Consider the following 21,137-nt stretch of genomic DNA (forward strand, 5'->3'; position numbering starts at 1 on the left):
AGGGTCTAGGCCCGAAACGTCAGCCTTCCTGTTCCAATGATGCTGCTTGGCCTGCTGTGTTCATCCAGCTCTAATTCTTTGATAACAAGGTGTATACTCAGTTGGATTCAATTTGGCTCTACCTAGTGGCAAAAAAGTGTATGTGCAGTTCTGTAGCAGCTGCAGCAGTCTTAGACCATAAGATATAGGAGCAGAATTAAGCCATTCGGCCCACCTGAGTCTGTTCCCCAATTTGATCATGGCTGGTACGTTTCTCAACTCCATTCTCCTGCCTTCCCCCCGAAGTCCTTGATCCCTTTACTTAGTCTTAACTACGCTCAATGACTTGGCCTCGACTCTGTCCTGTGGCATTGGATTCCTCAGATTAACCACCTGCTGGCTGAAGAAGTTCCTCACTGCAGTTCTAAAGAGTTGTCCCTTCACTCTGAGGCTGTGCCCTTGCATCCTCATCTCTCCTACTGGTGAATACATCATCTCCATATCCATTCTATCCAGGCCTCTCTGTATTCTGTAAGTTGCAATGAGACTCATTTGAATCGGCACATGAAAACATTGAGTGACCACAGGGGCAAGGGAAATTTTTTCAAAGCTTATGAATTCTGATAAGAAAAGACCTAGATTCACCTATCAGCGTGAAGTCCAACCATTCCTTTATGTCCAACAGCATGTAACCAGTGCTAAAAATCAAAAGGAACTGAGAGACAATTTAGCCCAACCTTGTGATCTGAACTTTGGTATTTTGAAATTTTGTTCCCCGTCTATTCTTTTTTCCACCCATAATGTGTGTCAGACAGTGTTGTCTTTCATATGTCTTAATTGTTTTGAGTGTATGTATTTGAGTTTTTAAGAGGTTTTGAAAAAAGTTTGCTAGATGATTCCTGTTGTCAGGTTCTAATTTAAATAATGTGATATATAGCAAATTTAATCTTTGTCTGTTGTGGCTTTAAGTTTAGTTAAGGTTTTTGTTTTTTTTTAGAGGTATAGTTTAAGATGCTTAGGTGTGGACCAGGAGTCCTTTCTTTTCTCTGCTGTTCTTTAAGTTGTGTGTTACACTAAATAGTTATTTCCTGTTAATGATGTGAACTGGTGCAAATTAGTTTTGGTTTGAATAGCAGTCAGTCAGGCAAATTGGGCACTTTAGTCTAATAAGGAATTTGTGCAGTTTGTGATGCTTAACGGTGGAAAATGATTATCTAAGGTTTCTTCACAGTTAGGTTGTGAGGCAGAGACTATGTTTCTCCTGTCCAGGGGTTGGTCCAGAACAAGGCAACACGCTATTGGCTCAGCCATCCTGGACTGGGGTGAAGACAAATTTCTTCAGTTAGAGAATGTGGAATCTGAGGAAGTTTCCTCCATGGAAGGCTGTGGAGGTCACAGATGACCTAATGCATTTAAGAAAGTGATTTGTAGGTTTTGAGAATTATGACATTGAGATAGTGGATCAGCTGTGATCATTTTGAATGATGCAGCAGGCTTCATGGGCAGAATTGCCTACTCCTATCTTCTGTCTTTCATTTTTAATTATGTTAAAGTGAAACAGCTGAGTTTATGTTAGGGGTACTTGCTGTATTACATACTGTTAACTGAACTCAGAAATCCATCTTCGTATTTTGAAAATTGGAGATGTGGATGGTGAAACTATAGTAAAATTGTAGGAGACTTCAGCAAAATGGGCTGACACGCAGTAAATGAAGAGCAGAGAATGGCCAATTGATATGTTTTAGTAAGATTTTTAAAGAAGTGCAGGTGGCTCAGGAACACTGGTCTATGTACAGAAATCTTTGAAGGTGGCAGGACTGTTTGAAAAGCCTATGAGGTAAGCTTGAGGGATCCTTGGCTTTGATAGAGGAATAAGTACAGAAGCATTAAAATTAGGCTAATTGTTAATAAAACAATTTTGTTAAGTCTTATCTGGAATATTATGTTCTTTTCTGAGCATCATATTTCAAGAAGGTAATCAAGATCTTGGTGAGCATGCTAGAAGTGATTTACAGAAGTAGTGCCAGAAATTAGGACTTCAGTTAAGAGCTTGTTCCCCTTTAAAACACAGTAGGGTGCAAAGAGCTTTGTAAATTTGTTCAAATTGTGACTCGTTTTGTTAGAATAAATACATGCAATCATTTCTAATGGCTCTAATTAGTAACCAGATCTCAAATTTAAGACGATTGGCCAAAGCGTCCCGTGGTGACTTTTTTTTATGCACAGTAAGGTGTTTTGATCTGGGTGCACTTTTTAAGACGACAAATAGTTGCAAGGAAAAGAATTTGCAGGCTTATAGGTTAAAAAACATGAGTGGTATTATTTGTAGACTAATCAAACGGTTAGCACAGGTGCAATAATTCACATGGCCATCTTCTGTTTTGGATCATTCTATGGATCTTTGAAATTGGAAGCATTTTTCTGTTATTACAGTTCATCTTGTGATCAATCTACTTTTCTGTGACAACGAAGCACGTACCTCAGATGAACAGACCTCCTGTCATGTCAGTATTATTTTCTAAACCTGTCCTCCTAATGTCTTCTCAAAATATCTATATCGAAAGCAGTATTTTGCTTTGCTTTCTTTTCTTAAAAAAAAAAGTTAAGAGACTAAAGCAAAATTCAAGTCAGCCATTGAAGAGAAAAATTAATTACCATAATTACAAGACTTCCAGCACTCCAGAAATTGACCCTATTTTGGAATCATCCGTGATCAGAATCACTCAAGTGAAATATTTGCCTGGATTTTGATCAGCAGTGAATAAATGGCATGAAATGTTAATTTAACCTTGCAGTTGGCCACTTACTTCAAACTGACATTTTCATATGCATTTATAATCCTTAGTATTATACTTTCCTATGTTGAAGAGCAAATAACTGAATATCTGCTCAACCTATCAGATTGAAGAATCCTCACTGAGACACAATGCTAAGAATTTCACATTATCTATTAATCCCTAAATTAACCTCAGATGCTTCCAGTGCATCTAGCAGCTCTCCCTGGCATTCAGGACTGGTGTCTAACATCTAGATACTCGAGGACATCCTTACTTGCCTATTGATGCTTCATTCATTCCTCTAGCTTTTCAACCATGGGATTCTCATTGTTCAAACTGTGCAGCTCAATTTGACATTCTGCCCTCTTGCAGGCCAGTGTATTACACAGTAGAAGGGTAGAACTAGCAGGGGATAAAAATGCCTGCATCTCCTTGGTTCATACCATAACAGCTGCAGTAATGCGGATGATATAATGTTGCGCCTTGTGCCTTTGTCAAATCCCAGCTCACCTTCATTGTATTGTCTGGCCTTTCTGTTAAATTCGGGGGATGTAGGCTGCACTGTCTGAGCCAGCATTTATTGCCTATCCCTAGTTGCCCTTGAGAAAGTAGTGGTAAGCTGTCGCCTTGAACAAAATGCAGTCCATTTGGTGTAGTTACACCCACAGTGCAGTCAAGGAGGGAATTTCAAGATTTGGACCTGCAACAGTGAAGGAAAGGCTATCTGTGGTACTGGTGGTGGGTTTGAAAGGTGTAGTTGCACAGTGGGCCTTTGGCAGTCACTCAAATTACACAGAAATACTGAGAGGAAGAAAACATGAACTTAGAACAGAGCCAAAATGTGCTACTTGACAGTAATTAATTTTTAAAGAGCTTGGGAGATACAAGACTCGTCCAAATAAGTCACCTTGTGTTCAGTGGTTAGAATTTTCTTTTCGGAAACAGTGGCAGGCTGAGAAGGGGGAATAAAGTAGTTTTAACCCCAAGAGCAGTTCAACAATTTAGGAAGGCCCAACATTTCCTTGTAAAATTTATTTTAAGTGCAGGTAGTTACCAAAAGGCTGAATGGTCTGATCATAAAAAAATATAACATTCATCAATATAGTTTGGGAAGGTTACATTTATACTTCAAAGTCTACTTCTCGCATGTTAGCCCTGATCATTTGGAGAGCTAGATGGCGCAGTTTGTGTATTGTGCAATGCATGGCTAAACACTGCCATCAGTTACTTTTGGTTTTGCTTTTAATAATTGTCTGTGCTAGAGGTGTGACTGGTTAATATATTTCTTTTAAAACATGCAGATATTCCAATGTCTGTTGGAATCATTGACCCTAGGACTAATCCAGCACAACTGAATACAATCGAATTTCTATGGGACCCAGCAAAACGCACCTCTGCTTTTATTCAGGTTGGTAGAGATGCTTGTTCTCTTTAGAGGATAGAGTTGTTACTTGGTGTAAATTATGGTGTAACAGCGAATTGGGTATAACTGGACAGAATTGGAAATGGCCATCTAAACTTATCAAAACACCGAAGTGCACTTCTATGAGTTTACTTTTACAGTGAACCAAATAATTATCTGCCTGGCTTTGAAAGAATATAGAATCGTTGGTCTTGAAACAAAGCTGTGCAATAGTTTTATTTCAGTCATTTTATTGTATGTATTCTCTTAAAATAAAAATTCATAAAATATTTTGTGCAGCTTGTTGCAACTTAATGTTAACATATTCACCTTTGATCCCAGAAACGATACACTTATTTTTCTTGCAGGTACATTGCATTAGCACAGAATTTACTCCCAGAAAGCATGGGGGTGAGAAGGGGGTTCCCTTCAGGATTCAGATAGACACGTTCAAGCAAAATGAAACGGGAGAATATACAGATCACCTTCATTCAGCCAGCTGCCAAATTAAAGTTTTCAAGGTACTGTATGATGCATTTTGTTTTGTTCAAAGTGGCCCTTCCGTGCTGCAGTTTGAAGATGATAATGCTGCTGGTGATTTGATATTCTGGCAACCCCCTATGGGTAGTGAGTATACTTGTCAATTGGTGGTCATTGTAAAAATAAATGCTTGCAAACTTGAAACACCTGAGCCATTGGAAAGCTTCATACCAGTACTTGAAACTACATAGCAGGAAAATGGTTTATATTTTTCATTTTAATTCATTTTTCCTGAACAGTGTACTTTAGCACATCTGCTACGAAAACAAACTTTTTCTTCCAAGTGCACTTTTTTTTGTGTTGTTTGAGTCACGATTTGATGGTCGTGTTTATATCTTAAGAAGTGGAAGCTTACTGAAGTTCTAAGCCAGTGTCAAAGCTTTGTTTTTACTTTGTTCCTTTTCATCTTTATAATGCTAAAACTTGCACAGGTGGTCATCTCAAAGATGGCACTCCTCCGGTTCTGTGTAAATTTGAACCTTTTTATATTGTCCTTTAAACTTGCATGTAGGCATGTCAATTTGTTGTTCCTACAGTGTGAAATTTTAAAATAACTTCACATTTTCTTCCACTTGATTCTGTCTACACAGAGTGTTTTGATTTAGTCAGCATTGACACCCCTCTGTAATGCCAGTTTTGATGAATAAGTCTAGAATTAATTTTGTTAGGATGTTTGTCTATGGAGAAGAGTATATAATGGCTAAGAAAAATCACTATTCTTTTATGAGAGGCTTGCTTTGAAAGGGCAAAAAGTCAGAACGTAAATCCTGGCTACTTTATTTCCTTCCTACAGCAAAGGTCAGTTACTGTGTCCTCACTAGAATCTACTGCGTTTGGTTCATGCACCATAATAGTGTTTAAATTTGGCACAAACCTTGTACTAGTATATACCATATATAACTGGTATGTTTGTGCAATTTTGAATTTCTTTTAAGCATCATTAATGCAATAGTTCTTTACTGGAAAGTTCTGGGTTGCAGAATTTCAGTTTTGCTATTTTTCTAGCCCAAAGGTGCGGACAGGAAACAAAAAACTGATAGAGAAAAAATGGAGAAGCGAACGGCTCAAGAGAAAGAAAAATATCAACCTTCATATGAAACAACAATCTTAACTGAGGTAAAATACAGGAAAGTAAAGGTTAAGGAAAAAGAAGTAAGAATGCACTTAGCATAGCTGCAGTTTTTCTTTAATGCAGTTGAAATATGTGCCTAAATCACACTGACACACTGATTTATGCAGCCCATGATTACTGTTTTGCATGCAAGTTAACAGGTTTTCAAAACCAGTGCAATTTTCTTGTTGCTTTTTGCTTTACTTCAAGCTCTTCAACGTTTCCTATTTTCATTTCTTCCTGTTCTGTAAATGTTTTTTTCTCTCTATTCTCTTGCTCCACTGAGTGCAACAAATCCTAATCTGGGATGGGAAATAACTGATTAAAGTAGGGAGACAATGAAAGCCATTGAATCATTCAGACTTGCATTTTTCAAAGAGCATATGCAATTCACCCATTAGTGAACTCTTGTCCTACAGTAAAAGTTCTCCAGGATATTAAAAGTATGTGCAAAATTGCAGCATCTTTCACTTTTCCTTCTTCCTTTACAATATACTCCCTTTTATGTCAAATCATGTGGTTTAGAATTGCATAATTGCTTCTACGTAAACAATTGCTACATGGAAGTAGTTGACTTTTTCTGCATACCCAGAGGGTTTTCTATCCAAGTTTTGACTAAACGTTTACCAGGATCATTTTGTAACAACGTTTGAGCTATGTTTTTTTTTCGGAACTCCTCCTGTCCTGCATTCAGTATTGTGACAATATTTTATTTTTTTAATCCCTTTTGAAGCCTTTAGACCTATTATTTTCCATCTTGTACCCTGTGCATGTTCTGCTAAATAGCCTTTCTGTGCCTTTTATTTCGTAGCTAGTTGGATATTTAAAGTACCAACTGTTTTGTCCCTTGTAAAAATAAGTTATTTTCTGAGAGCCGTTTTTGTCAATTTCCACCTTTTTCTGCAGGTGGAAATCAATACAAATCCTGGATCACAGGCCGTCTCTGTACTTTGTCTGAAGAACAGACACTTGAACAATGCCTCTTATTTAGACCATTCTATCCTAGAGGGCTTTGCTGCTGAGTCTGCTCTTATACATGCTGTGCTGTTTAGCAGATATTCTCCCTTCCCACCAGCTTACAACCATAGCTGTTCCTTTTGTTCACCCAAGGTTGACATTTTTAATCCTTTCCAGACAAGGTGGGCATATTTTTAGAAAAGGAAGTGCTTCATTCATGAATTTGCACATTCTTTAAAATCTAAATTGCAATACTGGCTCAGGCATAATGCAAAGCGTTGTATTTAACTTCGCATTTTATATAGTATTGTTTGGGTATAAGTCTGTTCACCACTTTGAGCATTCATTCAAGCAGTTGTCCTTCTTTTCTGAACTTGTTTTCAGTTTGTTGATAATTTATGTTGCAAGGTGAGGTGACCATTTCTGGGATCCTGTCTTGCACAGTGTTATTGTTGAGATGTATGGGTTTAAAATAATTTTACTTTGACTCACAGGAAAATGTCCTGAGTTGTAGTCTGCTGTCTAATTAACTTTGATAACAACTTTGCGTTGACAGGGTATTTGAATGAACTGTCAATAATAGTACTCTAGTCTCTCTACTTTCATACGTTGCTGTATGGACCTTCGTTAATTGTGTACTTTTAATTCTGTTCCAACAACAATTACCCTAAATTTATATGGACATTAATAATCATAATCATAGCTTTGCCCCTGCTGTTTATCACCGTTCTGTTAATCATCTGATCAATAACTTAAGTTATTACTGCATTTGGTAATTATACTCAATTATAGTATGCTGGTACATTATTGTAGAACCTGTTTTTCAAAAGCATACTCAAAACTCAAATGTAGTGTATTTTAGATCATCAGTAAATATTTGTAACAAACTTAATCAGTTGATTTCCCTTTCATTTGTATTCATCACATTCTTACTTTAATTTGATCATTCAATTTAAGTTATTCTTGCATGTCCTGTCTTTGTCATGCTTGCTAATTATGCCATAATTATCTTCACTTTTTTTTCTTTCTTGAAATCTATTACAATCTACATGCAAAGAACCTTGAAAGCCGGCTCTGTGTTTCAGAGTAGAAAAGTCAGGCTTGTTACAATTGAAAGTTATAACTGACTGTTCTTGGTACAAAAATATGTGTGACCTGCATTGCTAAAAATATGTATTGCTGCCTCCTCTGTGGTTATCTATAAAATTGATTAGTTTTAAGATGACATTACAGTGTTGCAGAAGTATTTATAATATGGAAAGCGCTGTACAAGTAGATACTACAAGTCACCCCAGAATTGAAAGAAGTTTGAATCATTTTTGGTTTGTTGTAAAGTAGTTCCTGGAAGGCACTGAAGTTTACATTTTCACGGTACAAGTAATTGGCTTTGAATTTAAAGAGTTTTTTTTTAAATCAAAGCTTTTGGAGAGGGAGAAGCAGTTAAGTTTGTACAAAGATGCTTTCGCATAATCAAACCTTTGCAAGCACAGTGAGGTCACTCCATGTAAGATGCTGTACTTTTTCAAGAGTGGCATAACTTCCTGCTCAAGAATTTGATCAGATGGGTTAAGATGATAGTTAATATTCCAGTATGTGCAAGCAGGTTCATAGTGGTTCAGTGCAATGTAATGTGTGAGATACTTTATTGTTTTGTCCTTTGATTACTTGATTGTTGATTTTTTTGATAGTATTGGATCATCTTGTGTTGTTAATAAAAATCTGAATATTATGGCACATAATTGATTCAAGGTTAATTTAAGCTGCAGGGTCTTTATAAGTATGTTGTTTTAAAACCAAGAGTTTTGAATCTTGGAGTCCTTTCTGGTTTTGATTTCTAATTTACAGGAGAACACTTAGTCTCAAGGAATTCCAGGGCATTGCTAGTGATATAGTGATATAATCTGTTTTGAAAAAGTATATGCTAGTAACTTTGACTGTATAGTTCATTTGGAATCATTGTTATTTTGAAGAATCAAGTAATGAGCACCACAATGGGCTGGACAAAGCATGTGCTACAAGGTTTTTGAAATGTTTAATCGTAGAACCAGATTTATTCATTTTACGTCCTGTGCCATTTTTATTGGCCTGTTTTAAGATTTTGGTAGTACACGCTTCCCCACTTCCTCTTTATATTTGGGATGCCAACTTGCAGCCATGTTAAATATCCCTTTTTTACACTGTTCCACTATATATTTTTCTGGCTAAATGGCAAAAAGTGTCTCTGTAGAAAGTATAATGTCAAAAAGCAGTGAAAATGCCCAATTTGAGTCTGAGTAGCTCAGATACCAATAATACTTGGTCTCCAAACTAGATTGGGCTCAAGCAGAGAGCTCTGACCTTAACAAGTACATTGAAGTATGTTAGTTAATTTAGGCTTATGGATGGATTGGATCCAAGAGAAGGGCTTTAAGGAAAGAAAAACTGACACTTCACACATTCTAGTTCAACTGTGCCTGCTTATTGGGCTGGATATCCGGCTTCAGTGGCCACTTAAAACTTTCAAGACTTGGTCTCATTTCTCCCTGGCCAAATGATTTTTTTTTTTTTTGGTGGAGAATGATCTGGAAGGTCAGAGAATCTTTTGCAGAATTTACAACTAATTTTAAAGGCAAAAGTGGAGGCAATTCTAAGGCAAACTTGGACCAATGAAAAATTTAATAATGTTGCTGTATCTGTACTATACTCTGAAGGATAGGTGTTTTCTGCAAGTCAGCAAAGATTCACTGAACTCAGTGTTAATTGAAAGTTGAAGAAAATATGCTTTTTATCTCTGATTTGTGAAGCTACTCCATTGATCATAGAATCTCGCTTGTTAACGCTGGCGAAAAAGATTTTGAACTGTACTGGAACAAATAAGCATTGCAATCAAAGTTAAATCATCCATTCTTAAAGTCTTTCTAATGCTTTTAAAGCCCAAATGTCAATTTTTATTAAAGTCTAACTAAAATAATGAAGTCAAATACTTATGCCTGAAGTGTGAATGCTTGGGATGTTTTGTTTTCAACTACCTTTACATTGAACTATGTCAAAAACAAATCAGATGCAAAAAAAAAGCACATGCTAGAATTCTGAGTTAGTCGTATCTCTAAGTTATTGGAGAACCGCAAATATTTATTTGGATAATGGCATCTGAAAAGTAAATTGAAGGTCTTGATGGATTCAGTTTTACACATTTTGTAGTTGAATTTCTGAAAAAAAAAAAATGGTTCATGTTAAAGAAATGCTTACACTGCTAGGTGTTGTGCTCATGATTTCATGATCTACTGTATAAATTGATCCTAGTCTTTGGTGTCTGTCCAGATGAGACTTGAGCCTATTATTGAAGATGCACTTGAACATGAGCAGAAAAAGTCCACCAAGCGGACTTTGCCAGCAGACTGCGGTGATTCTCTGGCAAAGCGAGGCAGTGTAAGGACTTCTGCTTACCTTTTCGTTGTACAAGACCGCTTGTGCAAGAATACAATCAAAGTGTTAGATATAGGATTAGCTTTTATCTACATGTAACACATACCTGTGAAGGTACTTAGTTTGGATTTTTCTGCAAAACTTTCAACTCCCCTTTCAGGCCTCACCCTCCTAAATCTAACACTTGATACAGAAGCTCTTAATTCCTCAAAGGCCACAAAAATATATTTATCTAGCATATTGCTTTTGAATTTTAGTCATTTAATATTTTACATGCTCAAAAGCAGTTTGCGATGGAATGCTCATGGGAAAGTGCTGATGTGAGGTCTTAGCTGAAAGTTACTATGAATTGTTCAATATTGAACAAATATTTTGCTGGAAAAAAAACTCCCATTAGCTGAGATTCATATATTTTGCACATTGGTTTTTGTGGCCTAAAGCAGTGAGACATTTTGCATAATATAACAAGTGGATAGTAGAGTAATTGAAACTTATTTCATTGTTCATAATGTGTTCTACTTGGTCTGTGTTTGTTTTTTTTTATTTTTTGTTTTGTCTTTTGTCAACTCGCATTCTTCCCCTTTCCTGCCTTTCAAAAGCTATAATCCATTCTTCCCCAGGCTAGCTCAAGTATACCTTGAGCAGAGCTGTGTAGTATTTGTATATGCATTTTTTGGAAGGGTGCACTTTAATTTATTGTGTGTATGTACAGCTCATTGCTGTCTTTTCACGGAGAATTCAGATCTCACTGGAATGCAAACTCCAGGTTTCAAATCGCTTTCTTTAACACACAAAGCACTTCTTTAATACTTAGTCTTCAACAGCAGCCACCTTTTGTTGCAGTTGCATCATTTTAAACAGAGAGACTGAGGGGTCAGGGTGGAGTGTATGGTAGCTTGATGATTATGGTGCTGGTCTTGCACCCAGAAGTCATGAATTCAAAATCCAAAGTAGGAAATTTTGAAACTGAATTCATCAAAGGTATCACCAAAAACGACCATGAAAGCTGCTGGTTAACCTAGCTGATTCACTGAAGTCCTTCAGGGAACCTTTCTTGGAAATGACTTTAGTCTTGAACAACACAGGCTGAATCTTCTCCAGCTAACTCGGAGTGAGTAATACTGCCCTTTGTCTAAAATTTGCCTTTAATGTTTTTACTTGACCTCCAGTCATTGCTGATTTGGAAGAGAGGGTTTTTTAAAATCTAGGAACTCCATGCTTGCTTGTCCTGGCTAAAATTCATGGGAAACCTAGCAATGTTAACTTAAGACAGTTCAAATTGACATTTCATTAGCATGAGATCATTATATGACACTTAAATGGGTTTTTCAAAATTGAGAACAAGACAGTTACTTAAAGGGAAAAGTGTCTTTTTTTTTTGGTAGTTTATAATGGAAGAAAATAATAATATTGCTAAATATGTTTGCCATTTTGGGTTTCTGCCGAGTGTGCCAGTTTTCTCCGACCGTCCAAAGATGTGCAGTGGCCATGGTAGATTGCCCCAGGGATGCGCAGGCTAGGTGGATTAGCCATGGTAAATACAGAATAACAGGGAAAGGATTGGGAAGGGGAGGCGGGTCTGGATGGGATATTCTACAGAGGGTCGGTGAGAAATTGATGGGCTGAATGGCCTCTATCTGCTTTGTAGGGATTCTATGAAATTCAGTTTTTCTTCCAGCTTGCAGAATCTTGAAATGTCTCTGACCCTGCAAGCTGGCTTCTTGAAACTAGTTGTTTGAGCTCATGAAGTCTAGGAAATGCTAGATAAGAATTTGCTGATGCATGATGTCTAATTATGTTTGCTGTTAGTTAGATTTCATTTGGCAGTCTTCAATATTTTTTGCCAAGAATATTGCTGAAAATGCAAGTGGTGATGGTACAGTGAGGGAAAGGAGAATGAGAGATGCAAAAAGGACATATGACAGGGTATCTCCTTAATGAGTGAGATTTGATCATTTTGAAATAAAACATCAAGGACTAACAGGAAAGGGGCATTGAAAGGGACAAATTCAAAGCCAAGTCAGATACTGTAGGAAAATAAAATGAAGGATGAAGGGATTGGATTTAGATTTGTTGGTGAAGGGGCAAAGAGACGAAGGAAACATAGAAAAATAGACTTTCTAAAAACTTCTAAAATCTCTCTGAAAGATACAAAAACTGAAAAAGTGAAATTCCGCACTTGATGCTTAATTTTTGGTTCATTAGCAATCGCTCACTCTTGCCACATCTTTGAAAGGAGACTATTCATAAAGGCAAAGTACAATTCTGTGGTAAGTTTGATGGGAAAATGAAGCCTTTTCTTTCAATAAAGCCAATGGCAGAGTTGTGCAATTTGCATGGCAACTTTTTATATGACTGTTACTTGCCTGAAGTTGCTGTGCCACTTGCAAATAGATACCAAGTGCCATGATCTTTCTGTTTCTCTGACAGCAAGTTTTGCCTCACTGGTCCATTTCTTGCTGAAACAGAGCATTTTGCTTCATTTTTAGGCCCAGTAACGTGTTGTGGTATTGCATTAACACGTACTATGTTAAAAGGGTACTTGCTCAGTAAAGTATGGGCAGTAACTTTTTGTTAAATAGATAATTCTTATTGAAATATAGCCAGGTCGTGATGGGGAAGGCAAAGCAAATGAAGTGTGTGTATTGATTTGCCCACGCACAACTCCTGGCTGAACTTGCAGGCAGATTTGTGCTTAATAATAATGTACCTTGTAAGCGCAGCATTATTTTAAAGCAAGATTTGGGCCAATCTGTATGAGAGAAGCATCAAATTTTGGCTATCACCAAGGCCAGCTTTAAGTGGCTTTTGAAATGGATATGCTTTGGCATGGTTAATATAGCAGGTGACCTGGAGACAGAGAGAGAGAGAGAGAGAGATAGAGAGAGTTGAGGATTTCCTATGTAGAACCAAGATTTTTGTTTCCAATGTCAAATTCCGGATGGGTTTAATCATTTTTCTTTTAAATTTTTTCAATTAAAGTATTTTACATAGTCAGCCTTCCATTTCAAGCTGCATTATCTTATCTTTCAATTTTTGATAGAATGAAAATGCAACTAAAACCAATGAAAATCTGCACAAAACTGTTCGCACAATTCAATATTTTCCCAAGTGTTTTTTATAATTTTCAGTCTAGAAAATACAATCCCAATAATTATTCATGGAGATGAAAGTAAGGAAAACATCAAGCCAACTGAAATATCTTTAATTCAGGGTTTCGCAATCTATTTTGATGTATCTTTTGGTTGATTTTAAAGCTGGAGGGAAAGTTTTCGGTAAGATAATTTCACCCTGCACAAGTTTCTCTCATTGACAGTTTATGGATCATCTTTGTTACTCATGGAGCTGACAGTAAAATGAGAAAGGTTAAAAAAAACAAAGTACCAGATCAATTGGGGGGAAAAAGAGAAACACAGTTACTTTCATCCCCATACTTCTGTCATTTGTAACTTGTGAAAACAAAATCAAGTCGAGCCTGTTAATGGGTTTTCTTGAAAAACTGTTTTGTACAGTGCTGAGCACTGTTTGGCCTGACCAAAATGCTTTGTGGAGTATGAAGTCTTTTTGTATTCATTTTAAACAAAAAATTGCAGATTTTCTGCCTGTTATTCATGATCTGAGTTGGTAGTTCTTTTTTCTGTCAGATGTTGAGAGTTCCATGCTCGCTTAAAGTGCTCGTTACCATGGTTTGACATTTTCTAATACACTATTTAGGGGAATATTAAACTTTATAAAGAGACAGGAGTTCTCTTAGCCTGGCTAATGTTCCTCCTTCAACACTAAAAATAAAACCAGTTAATTGATTTTTGCTATCTGCAAATCTTGCTGTGCACCTAATGGGCTGCCATATTTGCATACATGACAGTGAGGAATTGGAAAGTAATTCTCTGACTTTGAAATGTTTTTGCTTTTGCATGTGAGGAGGTATTAATGTGTATACGTTTTCAGTATCTGAAAGCGAACATACACGCGACTTTAATGCAATTCAACTCATTGATTTTTTTTTTTGTATACTCACATCGGGAGGTCGAGGTGCTGCAAAGCTGATTAGTTTTTTTGCACGACTCTAGGTAATATCCAAAGAGTATGGCGTATTCTTTGTTATAATTTCTTCTGATCCCAATGTTAGAACAGTTATCCTCATTGTTTCTGAGCAGTGTGGCAACTTTGTGGGAAATGACATTTGGTTCTAAGTTGTGGAATTGTGCTGATGGAAACTGCTGAATTCTCACCAGTTGAAAGTTAGCTTCACTCTTCCCATTTTTGAGTCCTTTGTAAGTTGGGAATTTGGTCTTGACTAACTTTCAATTTGAATGATTTATGTTGCCTAGTTTCATGTTAGTCACTAATTTAACTAAATCTATAACATTGCCAGTGGATCCATATCATTTTACTGCTGTTCCACAGTGGAAATTTTTTCTTTTCCAAACAAAGTTAATATTTGTATTAAAGTTTTTAATTTTTTTTTGTAGATCCATTTAGTATGGTTTATAATCGGTTCAATGATCTAAAGAAATTGAATAAGTATAATGCAAAACAGCGTATTTAACATCCTAACTAAACTTTTGTTTATAGTTTACTGTACAGTGGTGTAGAGAAGAATTTAAAGTAATCATTCTGTGTTAAAGAATGTCACCCAGTTGTATGACCCAGAAACTTAACTATCAATAGTGTTTTCATTACCTTTTGAAGCTCGTTTACATATTTGAACCAAGACCTGTATTGAAATTAAGATAATGCAGCACAACCATTATGGGGCATGTTATTACATGTATTCTACTTCACAGCATTTTTTTTTTTATTTTGTTAACACTTAATTTGAAATTTTCCCCTTTTGCTTATATAATTCATTTTTTAATTATACACGCAATTTTTCGTGGTGCCTCCAAAAACAGACCATTTGCTTCATTCACTTGGCTATTGTTAGTGATTTGTCATTTGCATGTCAAAATATATTCAGTTCTTAGTTCTGCTTTCCACCCCCTGCTCATGCATAATTGCACATCTCATTTGTACCTAAAAGGGAATTCTTTTTCCACATGTTTTGATTTTAAATTTGAAGTCCTAATCCTTTGTCTCTTTTTAAATTACTACAGTGCTCTCCTTGGCCAGATAATGCCTATGTAAACAACAGTCCTTCTACCACTCCAGCATTTACTTCTGGACAAGTCAGTACTTACAGCGTTCCTGACAGGTAACGTGATATTGATTTCAGTTTAAAGTATTTGCATTAAAACTTGGTAAAATTAAGCATCTGTCCTGATAGTTTAACAAAAGTCAATTTATATTCAGGACTTGGGCAATACAGATTTACAGTAGTAAGATATTTTTCCTTATTTAAAATAAGTGAAGTTGAAACTGCAACTCATAAATGCTATTGTTTTGCAGTAACTCTTCTTCACCAAATCATCAAGGAGAAGGGACACCACAGTATGTAGTGGAGGTATGTGTCTCCCACAGCAGTAAAGCTTGAGGATTACTTCTAGTGGGCAATGCACAGTTTGCCTTTATCAGAAAGTAATACTATTAATTTTTGGTTGTGGGTACTACATCCAAGTCTATTTTGAGACATTAAACTATTCAGTATGGAATATATTTGCTCTTTAAATCTGGGATTGTTTAGATAAACTGGATTAGTTATAATTGGCCACTGCTTTCTTGTCTGTCTTGCCATACTCCTGTCCACCAAGATGATTCTGATGCTCAGTGTCTTGCAAAAATATAAAAATGTTAATCTTTAGAAATATTCAACTAGTCATTTTGATTATCCAGAACTTGATACCATTGAAACGGACACATTTTTGTCAAAGCTTTTTTTCTTGCTTGCGTCAGGACAATTTGCCAGAATAGCAGTTTGAAGGGCAAACCAACATTGGTTGATAAGTGGATGCTGATTGTAGAGGCATCACAATGGAAACTACAGGAGTTAACAGCAATTGACAGTTAACTGTCAGGCTTTGTTTATGTTTTAAACCAGCCCTATTGACTGAGATCACTTTTTTAGAATACTGTGCACAGTTCTGGTCACCCTGCTATAGGCAGGATATTATTAAATTGGAGAGGGTTCAAAAAAGATTTACCAGGATGTTCCTGGGACTGGAGGGTTTGAGTTATAAGGATAGGCTGGGATGTTTTTCATTGCAGCTTCGGAGGTTAACGGGTAGCCTTTATATAGAGGTTTATTAAATCATGAGGGGCATAGATAAAGTGAATAGCAAAGATCTTTTCCCTAGGATGGGTGAGTTCAAAACTAGGGGGCATATTTTTAAGGTGAGAGGAGAAAGATTTAAGAGGGACATGAGGAGGAACCTTCTCATACAGAGGGTGGTTCATGTGCAGAATGAACTGCCAGACAAAATGGTAGATGCAGGCACAGTTACAACATTTCAAGACTTTTGGATAGGCAGGTGAACAGAAAAGATTTAGAGGGATATGGGCTAAATGCAGACAAGTGGGAGTAGTTTAGTTTGGGAAACTTAGTTGGCATGGTAGGACCGAAGGGTCTGTTTCCATGCTGTATGACTCCATGACTCTGATTAGTCTAATCATTGCCCTGAGAACGAGCAAGATACTGACCATACCCAATCAGGCTGCAAAATTCTTGAGTGTTCAACGTTGAATGTAATTCTGTGAGTGGACAACATTAGTTGGATAATCCTGAGTATGCAGAATTGCACTGATACCTGATTTTTAATGTTTTCAGTGGGACTCAGTGTGGTGCACTTGCATATACTGGAAACTACATATTACCTTAGGCCCCATCTGAAGTATGTATCCAGTTCTGGTCGCCCAGTTAAAGGAAGGATATTATCAAGCTGGAGAGGGTTCAGAAGAGATTTACCAGGATGTTGCTGGGAGTGAAGGGTTTGAGTTATGAGGAAAGGCTGGATAGGCTGGGACTTTTTTCACTGGAGAGTAAGAGGTTGAGAGGTGACCTTGTAGAAGTTTATAAAATAATGAGGGATATAGATGGAGTTAATGGTAGTTGTCTTTTCCCTGGGATGGAATATTTCAATACTGGGTGGCACATTTTTAAAGTGAGAGGAGAGAGACTTGAAAAAGACATGAGGGGAAAATTTTTTACACAGAGGGTGGTTTGTGTATTGAATGAACTTCCTGAGGATGTGGTGGATGTGGGTACAATTACAACGTCCAAAAGACATTTGGATAAGTACATGAAAGGTTTGGAGGGATACAGGCCAGGAACAGGCAGGTGGGACTAGTTTAGTTTGGGACTATGTTCAGTATGGACTGGTTGGACTGAACAGTCTGTTCTGTGCTGTATGACTCTATGACCAGACTGGGCCCTGTCCTTTGCAGAAAGAAATAGCACAAGTACATGTGTGCCTGTTTTGGCTCAACAAAATAGGTGACAGAAGTTCACTAGGTAATTTTTTTAGGGGGATGCTTTGACTAATTGGAGTCAACCTGACTGATTAAAATGTAAACAAGCTTGGCAGTTAACTGTCAGTCATCAATAGCTGATGCATTTATCATATCAATATATTTAATGAAACAGAAGTCAATTTGGAAACCAGTTAGTGGTCTCCTTTCATTTAGTTGGTTTTCCCCTTAAACCTGTATTCTTGTGAATTTTCTTGATATGAAAAGCTTCAACTAATTGTCTTTTTTCAGCAATGTACAAATATTCAATCATTGACAGAGTATTTCTCCTCTACTGGTATAACAGTGCTAATTTTTTTTTAAGTTTGAGTGTAGGAATTGAGAAATTTCAAATTGCTGTATTTAAGAATTTCGATCTTTTATGTTTTTACAGGCATTCTAAATAAATTCCTATTCCCCAGTTAGTCATGAAATATGTCTGATTATGAGACCAAATAAATTAAACTGATAACATTAAAAATGTTTGTCTAATAAGTCCCAGGCATTTTTTTGTCCTTGTTTTTTCAGTATTGGGTGAAAGAGAGTGGGGTATATTTTAGCTGTGTAGTAGTTGCAAGAACTGCAAAACATAGCATTATGGCTGTCTCATCTGCAGAAGTCTCAATGATCAAACAGGAAAAAGTAGTGCCCAAGTGTTGATTTAGAATAGTGATTCCCAGAGGTATTGACCATATAGGCCTAAATTTCCGGATTGTATGTACAGATCCAAAGTTAAAATTATTCTGAATTCAGCAACTGATACGCATTAGATCTTGAAAGGCAACTTTGGAATAATGGAGAAAACAACACCATATAGAGTCATAAAGCATGGAATCAGACCCTTAGGTCCAACCAGTATGTGTGAACATAATCCTAAACTAAATTAGCCCCACCTGCCTGCTCCTGGCCCATATCCCTCCAAACCTTCCCTATTCATGTACTTATGCAAATATCTTTTAAATGTTGCAAATGTACCCACATTCACCACTTCCTCAGGAAGCTTATTCCACATGCAAACCACCCTCTGTGTTTTTAAACAAAAAAATAAAATTTGCCCCCATGTCTTTTTTTAAATGTCTCTCATCTCACCTTAAAAAAATATTCCCCCTAGTCTTGAAATCCCCCATCTGAGGGAAAGACAACTACGATTAACTCTATCAATACCCCTCATTATTATATAAACTTCTATAAGGTTGCCTGTCAACCTCCTATGCTCCACTGAAAAAGGTCCAGCCTGTCTAGCCCTTCTTTATAACTCCAATCTTCCATGCCTGTCAGTATCCTGCTAAATTTCTCTTGAACCCTAAACAGCTTGATAATATCCTTCTTATAACTGGGTGACCAGAACTGGACACAGTATTCCAGAAGAGGCCTCACCAATGTACTGTACAACCTCAACATAATGTCCCAACTCCTATACTCATAGGACTGAACAATGAAGGCAAATGTGCCAGACAGCTTTTTAACCACGCTGTCTATGTGTGACGCAAACTTCAAAGAATTATGTACCTGAGCTCCTAGGTCCTTCTATTCTACAACACTGTACAAGGCCCTACCATTAACTGTATAAGCCCTACCCCTTGTTTGTTGCACTAAAGTGCAATACCTTGCATTTAACCAGATTGAACTCCACCTGCCATTTTTCAGCCCATTGACTCATTTGATCAAGATCCCGATGTAATCTGAGAAAATGTTCTTCACTGTCTACTGTGCCAGCAATTTTGGTGTCGTCCACAAAAGCCAATCCCGGTGGAACATGGCTAGTGACACGCCTCGAATCTGAAAAGCAATCCTCCACCACCACTCCGTTATCTGCTGTTAAGCCAATTATGTAAGCTCACCCTAAATTCCATGTGACCTAATTTACCAATTAGTCTACCATGTGGAACCTTGTCAAAGGCTTTACCGAAGTCCCAAGTAAGCAATATCTACTGTTCTGCCCTCATTAACCTTTTTGGTAACTTCTTCAAAAAACCCGATCAAGTTTGTGAGACACGATTTTTCTCACACAAAACCATGCTGTCTATCAATCAGTTTTTACCTCTCTAAATGTCCATAAATCCTACCTTTTTATAATCACCTCCAACAATTTACCCACAACCACAGTCGAACTCTCGCAGGTCTATGGTTCCCTGGTTTCTCCTTACAACATTTCTTAAACAAAGATACAACATTAGCCACCCTCCAGTCGTCGGGCACCTCACCCGTAGTTAAAGATGATGCAAATATTTCTGAGAGGGGTCTTGCAATTTCTTCCCTTACTTCCTACAGCTATCTGGGATACATTAAATCAAGTCCCAGAAATTTATCCACCTTTTTATAATCTGTAAGACCACCTGAACTTCCCCTTATGTGAACTGCTTTAAAAACATCAAAATCTATTTGTCTGCATTCTCTAGTCTCCATTTCTTCCTCCACAGTAATTCTCAATACTTGAAAGGTTTGGAAAAGGCCTGCCAAATCAAAACTGCATTCCATGAGAAGCATTATAGTGAGAGATCCTATTTTAGGGCTAATATAAATGGTAATAATTGAACAATATTACACAAAGGCAGGTAATACCAAATTAAAATTATATCTACATGATGGATATGCTTTCTGCTTTTCTTGTTTATTTTGTGAGTATAAACATTTTGCTTTTATGGAGAGTACGCTTCATGGAGGAATTCATTCCTCGTTAATAAGTGCGAAGCAGCTTTGCTTTTCGCAATTGGTGGAATTTGATGAACTCCAAATAAGGAAGAGCCTTGAATGGGTTCAGATTCAACCAAGTCCCTCTACTGTAATCCCTGGCATTATGCAGGATTGCAATTGCACAACTGCACCTGCTTATGTACAACATCTGTCTCCCTTGCTTTTGAATTCCAGGTTTTATTTGTCCTTCTAGCTTGTCCTCCCGACTTGAAATTTTGAAGTAAATTTAACAAAATGCTATCTATTTCTATAGAACTTCTCAAATATTTCATTTATAAATAAAGTTTGTGCAGTTGGCAAGAACAGGAATGGATTTTTTGGAAACTGTTTAGCAAAACATTAAGTGAGATCTTTAAAAGGGGCCAAGATTCAGAATTGCCAATTCCGACTGTCTGCATTGAAAATTTATCTAGGGATTAGAAAGCAGAAAGTGAAGTACGCATTGGGGAAGCAATTAGTGGATTATGAGAGGGAGTTTTTTAAAGCTTCTGCCCATTTTATTGCCAAAGACTTGAAAGTAAGTGCTATTTGCAATATATTTTCAATTAAGCTCATCACCTTTGCTAAGATGATTCCAGGTAGTAAGCTCCAGAGAAATCTGGATCCATTTAACTGGATGTTCTAAGGAATGGAAGATAGATTTTAATCTGGATCAGTATCAGGTAATACCTACTGCACCTGTAATAGCCTGTTTTATACCTTCTTCATCTTGAACATTATCCGATGCTCATTGAGCTGGTTTTCTACATGAACACTTTGCAAGCTTCGGCTCATTTGAAATACTAGAGCCTGTTTTTGCGACCGCAGATGGTCATCCCAGATATTCTGGCTCTCCAACCTGTCTGTATTGAATTAAAACCTTTCATGCCCATTACTAAATGCTTCCTGT

General features: G+C 37.0%; 1 protein-coding gene across 10 annotated transcripts in view; it reads left to right on the forward strand.

Moving 5' to 3' along the window:
* LOC109929990 (upstream-binding protein 1-like) overlaps positions 1–21,137 on the forward strand; it is a 63,376-nt gene that overhangs the window by 17,242 nt on the left and 24,997 nt on the right. For 8 of the 10 annotated variants that reach the window (XR_007261842.1, XR_007261845.1, XR_007261844.1 and 5 more), the window contains exons 5-10: positions 4,058–4,164; positions 4,527–4,679; positions 5,704–5,814; positions 10,067–10,174; positions 15,268–15,365; positions 15,560–15,614. Coding sequence is in view for 5 of the 10 variants with exons in the window: in XM_020529540.2 (XP_020385129.1) it covers positions 4,058–4,164; positions 4,527–4,679; positions 5,704–5,814; positions 10,067–10,174; positions 15,268–15,365; positions 15,560–15,614 (632 nt within the window). In the remaining 5 variants the exon portion in view is untranslated. The remainder of the gene's footprint in view (positions 1–4,057; positions 4,165–4,526; positions 4,680–5,703; positions 5,815–10,066; positions 10,175–15,267; positions 15,366–15,559; positions 15,615–21,137) is intronic. The other 2 variants (XR_007261846.1, XM_020529541.2) reach the window with 1 other exon arrangement.

This window comes from Rhincodon typus, chromosome 4 (assembly GCF_021869965.1).
Source record: "Rhincodon typus isolate 14 chromosome 4, sRhiTyp1.1, whole genome shotgun sequence".
In the NCBI taxonomy this organism is placed as follows: Eukaryota; Metazoa; Chordata; class Chondrichthyes; order Orectolobiformes; family Rhincodontidae; genus Rhincodon; species Rhincodon typus.